We start from the raw sequence: 6,777 nt of genomic DNA, 5'->3' as shown, positions 1-6,777 counted from the left end.
TGGCCGTAGTCCTGCGTGAGAGGCCTAGCAGGCATGGGGCCTCACTGAGAGACTGGGAAGGAGAACAGAGCAGAATGAAACTGTCCCAGGAACTCAGAACTGTCATGACAGAGTCAGCACCGCCAGCACAAATGCCTGCGTGTTCCTCAGTGTCATTTATTTCTCCTCCCTGCCCTTCCACCTAACTACTACACATAATTTGCTTTAGCTTAAGAGACTAATGCTTGTCTGTGTGCAGTGGCTCATCACTGTAATCCCAGCTACTTTGGAGACAGAGATAGAAAGGACAGTTTCAAGGCCAGCCCAAGGAAAAATTTTAGCAAGCCTTTATCTCAAAAACAAAGGTAGGACCAGGACCTAGTAGCTCACTCCTATAATCCTTGCTACCTAGAAGGCTGAGATCTGGAGTATCAAGGTTCATAGCCATACAAGGTGGAAAAGTCTGTGAGATTCCATGTTTAAATAACCAGCAAAGCAAGGTGCTGGTGGCTCATGCTTCTAATCCTAGCTACTCAAGAGATTGAGATCTGAGGATTATAGTTCAAAGCCACTAGGGGCAAGAAGGTTTGTGAAATTCTTATCTCCAATTAAGCACAAAAAAAAGCTGGAAGAATAGCTGTGGCTCAAGTGGTAGAATGATAGACATGGCTTAAGTGGTAGAGTGCCAACTGAGCAAGCAAGCCAAGTAAGTGTGAGGCCCTGAGTTCAAACCCCAGTATCACAAAAATGTGTGTGTGTGTGTGTGTGTGTGTGTGTGTGTGTGTGTTATCAGTACCAGGGCTTGAACTCAAATATATATATTATATCTTACTGAAAGAAAACAAACAGGCAAAGACTGAAACATCATGCCTGTATTCCTAGCTACTCAGGAGGTGGAGGTAGGAGGATCATGATTCAAGACCAACTCAGACAAAGTTAGCTCAAGACTGTATTTAATATGCAAACTAAAAGCAAAAGGCTGGGGTTGTGAGTTAAGTAGTAGAGTACTTGCCTAACAAGTTCAAGGCCCTGAGTTGGATCCCCAGTACTATATAGGGCAAAACAGAAATATAACAGCTAGACTCAATGTGGGAAACTTGTTAGGACTAAATTCAGGCAAATCACCTCTTAAAGACATATTTGTGACCATGGAGAAAGTGGGTTCTGGGCTGGCATCACCAGCGGATTCTGTCTGCAGGATGGACAGACCTGGGGAGAGCAGGAGAATTCGTGGGAGTGGACATGAGGGGCAGCTATGTCATGGGCCTTGATATGGCTAGGACCCCACAGGAGGCCTATAATGGCACTAGAATGGCCTCAGACAGTTGTCTCATATTGAGCAAGATGGCTAGGTCTTCCCACCTTGCCTGAGTTGCTTCATGGGTGTAGATCCCTGTGGGAAATGCAAAAAGAACCTTGCAATTGAGGAAGGCCCTGAAGGCCCCACTACTCCCTTTAAAGATACAGATTTTGTGTGTCACAGTTTGGGGGCTTGAACTCAGGTCTTTGCACTTGGTCAGCTAGCATATACTTGAATCCTACCTCTAGTCTGACTTTCCTGCCTGGGCTGGCTTCAAACCTCAGTCCTACATCTCAGCCTCCTGAGTAACTAGGATTACAGGCAGGAGCCACCAGCCCTCAGCTTCAATAGACTGCGTTTAAGTCTAAAAACCGAAAGCTATAATCACTAAATGACATGTTGGCTAATTCTCCGCCAGTTCTTAACTCCTGCGATGAGCCCTTTGCTTCTTGAGAAGGTGTGAGGTTCTCCGCTGGTCTGAGCAACGCGCCCTGGCACAGCGCTGCCCTCTGACTGCAGCACCCGGCCTCACTGGACACAGCAGGACTTCGATGCAGGAGCGCCCCCTGGCGCAGGGTTCCCGCTGGGCTGGTCTCCAGATGTGGCTGCAATCAAACAGGAAAGACAACATAGCCGGTAAGAGGCTGCAGTCCACTCCCCTGTGATTGGTTTGGGCCAAGTTTAAAGGCTTGTGGAGACCAACAAATAACCACCCATGCAGAAGGCAAAGCAGGCGTTAGGAGAATTAGAGGCTCCCTTCTCTAAGAAAAGTTGGCAGCCCAGGATGACAAATGGCAGCCAGCCCTGACACTGATGTTAGGAAGACACAGGGAGTGGTGGCAAACAATAACAAGGTAGAGAGCCTTGTGCCATCCAAGGAAGGCTCTGGTCACTGGGTGCTCAGAAACACAAGACTGGCCAGTCTGAAAGAGAAAAGCTAGATGGGGTGGGGGTGGGGGGAGATGGGAGGGGATGGGAAGGGGAAACAAAGAGGAGGCAACAATGCTTGATAAGAAATGTACTCGTTACCTTGCCCATGTAATTGTAACCCCTCTGTATGGTATTTTCACAATGAAAAAAAAAAGAGAAAAGCTAGGAACCTGCATATTTAAATTAAAATAAAGTCCAGTATTGAAATGTGGACAGCCAACTCATGTTTTAAAGAAAAATGCATATAGTCGGAGACTGATGGCTCATTCCTATAAGTTAGCTACTGAGGATCATGATTTGAAGCCAGTCCAAGTAGGAAAGTATTTGAGACTCTTATCTCTAATTAACCAGCAAAAAGCCATAGTGGAATTGTGAGAGCACCATGCTTTGAATCCAAGTTCCAGTACTGGAACACGTGGACATGCGTGTATACGCATGCGTGTGTGCGTGCATACACACACACACACACACACACACACACACACACACACGGTCTAAGGGTGTAGCTCAGTGGTAAAATTCTTGCCTAGCATGTACAAAACCCTAGGTTCAATTCTCAGCCCCACTTTAAAAAAAAAAAAAGAATAAAAGATTTAAGAAAAGAAACACGGGGGGCTGGGAAGGTGGCTCAGTGGTAGAGCACTTGCCTTGCATGCATGAGTCCCTGGGTTCGATTCCTCAGCACCACATAAGCAAAAAGAAAAAAGCCAGAAGTGGTGCTGTGGCTCAAGTGGTAGAGCGCTAGCCTTGAGCTGAAGAGCTGAGGGACAGCGCCCAGGCCCAGAGTTTAGGCCCCACGACCGGACCAAAAAGAAAAGAAAAGAAAAAGAAACATGGGCCACAAGTTTGCGCAAACCTGCTGCTGATCAGAAGACAAAGGCAACTGGAAAGAACAACTGAAGGAAGCACGGGTTGGGAGGGAAGTGATAGTAGAGCTGGGCACAGGGCTGGAGCAGGGCTGCAGCAGCCAAATCCATTTCTTCCCCTGGCTCCTACAGGACGTGGCCGCTGGTCCCTGCCCTATTCTGCTGCCTCCTCTGCACATCGCCCTCCTCTCACGTGGCTCTCATGTGGACACTCCCATGTCCACGCCCATGTCTGCTGTGCTCTGGGCAGCGTGAGGTGGTTCTAAATGGGCACCTGCCAATGTGGGGCATGCCCGAGAAATGTGTAAGGTAAAGCAATTTAAGCTTCAGGAAAATCTGTCTTTCTTTCCTTTTTTCTTGTGTGCCAGTATTGGAGCCTGAACTCAGGGCCTCACAACCTCAAATGGCTTCTTCACTCAATGGAGCGCTACCATTTGAGCTACACCTTCCTTTCTGGCCTTTTTCTGGTTAATAGGAGATCAGCGTCTTGCAGACTTTTCTACCTGAGTTGATTTCAACCCACAATCCTCACTTCCCGGCCTTTTGAGTAGTTAGGGTTATAGGTGTGAGCCACCAATGCCCAGCCATGAAGACAGCCATGTGGCATGAGGGTGTGGTGTGGGTAGGCTCTCTGTCATTGATAGCTTACAAGCAGAAGCTCGTGATAGAGACAGGAATCAAGTTATCAGAAGGCTTCAATCATGGCTTCCTTTCAGGAGAGAATTCCTGTTTTCCTCCTCTGCCCAGGGATGCACGTGTGGGGCAGCCTGAGTATCAGTGATCTGTGTCCAGGGGGAATCGCTGGCTCGGTGGCCTGCTGTCTCCCTCAGCTTCAGCTGGGTAACCAGGCTCTACCACTCACTGATTGGCTGTGAGACTGGGCCCTATCTGTCTCCTCTGCCAGCCTCAGCACCCTGCTTCACAGAATGGGATGCAGCTCCAGGCCCAGACACCCTGGGTGCTCAATGGGTGGGCGTGAATGGGGCTTGGTCCCCCTTTGCCTACCTAGCTGGGCCCCCTGCTTCTTCTGCTTCTCCTCCTCCAGCGCCTTCATCTTGGCCTCGTACTCATCCGCCAGTGCCTTCCACTCCTTGCGGTTGTTGGTGATCCCGTCCAGCATGGGGGTGATCTCCTCATGGAAGCGGGAGAATTCCTGAAACCAGATAGATTGTTGATAGATAAATGGTAGGTCAGTGTCAAGAGAATTAGTGGCCCCAAAAGATTGTTAAGTGATAAATAAGTGACAGATGATAGCTATAAGATAGATTGATAGTGGACAGATGACAGATAGATAGATGATAGATAGGTATGTAGATGATAGATGATAGTTAGATGATCGAAATGTGACAGACAGACAGATGATAGACAGGCAGGCAGGCAGACAGACAGACAGATAGATAGCAGGGGTCATGCCCTAGTCTCCAGGTTCAAGGTGCAGCCCAGTCCGAAATGCTGGGCACTGGAATGAGCTTCCTCCAACCCACACAATTCCCATATCTTCTGCTTAGAGCCTCTTCCCCCCACTCTTCTGAGCCCCCACAACCCCAAGTCTCAGCTCCCAGCTCCCCACAGCTTCACATGGGCTGCTCCCCTCACGTGGAGCTTGGCCTCCTCTCCTCCCTGCTTCCCCTGAGGCCCTGGCAGAGCCCTTACTTCCTCTCCTCTCACTTCCCTTTCCCTCCCAGCATCTCTCCTCCCCTCCCTTCCCCTCACTTCCTAGAGGAAGCTCTTCCCCACCGGCTTAGGCTGGACCCCTGTGAGTTGTCCACATCTCTCCCCTCTCACTACTCCTTCTGTCAGGCTAGTGTCTCTTTAGAGGCTGGCATCCTGGACAGGGCCACCTGGTCCTGGGGCCCTGGTGGTGGCCGGAGTCTGGGGCCGAGGTTGCTTCTTGGGGAACCCCGGCTTATGAAGGGCATCTCTTTGGGACTGAGGAAGCCATGGGCCTACCTTATAGACAAAGGTGCAGACGAAGTCAATGAAGCCAACTTGCAGTTTAGGGAGCTCATCTGCCTTGTTTCTGTCCATCATCGGCTGTTAGGGAGAGAAAAAGTTCACTGTAGTGGGCATTAAGAGGGTCCCATCACATTCTTGCTAAGGGGGGTATGGGGAGAGAGGGAAGGAAGGAAAGGGGAAAGAAAAAATTAGAAGTAAATATTCCAAGCTTCCAAATCTGAAGTGCAATTTGTAGGAAATATGGGAACAGAAGAACGTGGGAGGCTCTACACAACAAAAGACCCACTGTCTTCAACAAATAAATGGCACACCCCAAACAAAACAAAAGGCCTGGAGATCTGTACTGATTCAAAGAGACTTAATTAACAGACATAATTGTTGGAGGCAGTGTGTCCTTTATCCTTCTCTGTCAGGGACAATGAGCAGACTGGGGATTAATTAAAGTAACGTCACTATTGATGAAATATTCAACTATTTATTAAATGTTCAACTATTAAAGTAACATCACTAATTTTCTGAGTATGATGATGGTATTGTGGTTATCTGTTTGTTTGTGGTTATTGGTATTGTGGATATATGTGTCTTAGAAACATGGCTTAAAGTATTAATAGAAGAAATGGCAATGTTGGGGTTTTATTTGAAATAAACTTCCACCCAGGAAGTGGTGGCGCATGACTGTAATCCTTGCTACTCAAGAGGCTGAGATCTGAGGACTGAGGTTCAAAGACAGCCCAGTCAGGAAAGTCCATGACACTCTTATCTCCAATTAGTCGCCAAAAAGCCGGAAGTGTCTCAAGTGGTAGAGGGCCAGCCTTCAGCAAAAAAGCTAAGGAATAATGCCCAGGCTCTGAGTTCAAGCCCCAGTACCAGTCCAAAAATAAAAATAATAAAAAATAAAGAAACTTCCAGAAGTACAAGAGCAACCTAACTTTTAGTGTCTACTCTCAAACTCTGCATCCTTAAGAGCCCAGGGACCCACTGCTGCCCCTCCCAGCTCTGGTGGGCAGGGCCAGAGGGGGGAGGGGGCCTTTAGAAGTTGCATCTCTAACCTTGGCTATTTCTAACTATAAAGTTGCATCTCTCACCTAAGGAATGAGGTTAAGTTTGGTCTTTACACTAGGGGAGAAGTCATCCTTATGGTAAGTAGGTTCACACACCCCTGTGAACAGGGTAACCCCTGCCTACCCCTTCTGCACACCCCCTTCTTTGTCCCCAGTCAACTCACAATAGGATTCTGCTGCAGCACTGTGCGTTCCAGGTCGCCTTGCTCCCAGAATTCAGCAGCTACCAGCAGAGCTACCTGCAGCAGATAGACCCCCAAATAAACACACAGTCCCAGTCCTTCCCCTGGTCAAAATGATAAACCCACCCCCATTCCTCCTCACTGAAGAGACCAAATAATTTCCATGTCCTTGCAGTTGGGGCAGGCTCTGGACGGAAGGAGAGTGCCCCGGCCTCATGACCTGCCCTGGGCAGTCCTGGGGTCCCCTCCTCCTGGCCATGGAGGAGTCCGTACCTTGCTCTGCACCTCCCAGGGCTTGGTGATGGCTGAGAGATCACAGGCGGTCATCATCATGGCCCTGGAGACACAGGAAATGGCCTTTCTCAGTCCAGGGATGTTGAAAGCAACACACCAGTCAATTCTGTGGCTCTCTCCTTTCTCTTCCCCATGAGGGGGTGACTTCATCCCATTGTGAAGAAAGAGCTCACTTCCCCATTGTTTGTGGGGTTTGAGGTCAGAGGTTA

General features: G+C 48.8%; 1 protein-coding gene across 1 annotated transcript; it reads right to left on the bottom strand.

The window, feature by feature from the left end:
• Positions 1-440: 440 nt before the first annotated feature.
• Positions 441-6,611, bottom strand: LOC138805401 (rod cGMP-specific 3',5'-cyclic phosphodiesterase subunit alpha-like; the record flags this gene model as incomplete). Its single annotated transcript, XM_069990156.1, has 5 exons — positions 441-1,884; positions 4,081-4,228; positions 5,026-5,109; positions 6,257-6,331; positions 6,548-6,611. Coding segments are annotated over 5 exons (448 nt in total), but the record flags the coding sequence as incomplete, so codon positions are not given.
• Between the last annotated feature and the right edge of the window lie 166 nt (positions 6,612-6,777).

This window comes from Dipodomys merriami, unplaced genomic scaffold (assembly GCF_024711535.1).
Source record: "Dipodomys merriami isolate MVZ:Mamm:240054 unplaced genomic scaffold, mDipMer1.0.p SCAF_3917, whole genome shotgun sequence".
In the NCBI taxonomy this organism is placed as follows: Eukaryota; Metazoa; Chordata; class Mammalia; order Rodentia; family Heteromyidae; genus Dipodomys; species Dipodomys merriami.
This window is presented reverse-complemented; position numbering and strand designations above follow the sequence as displayed.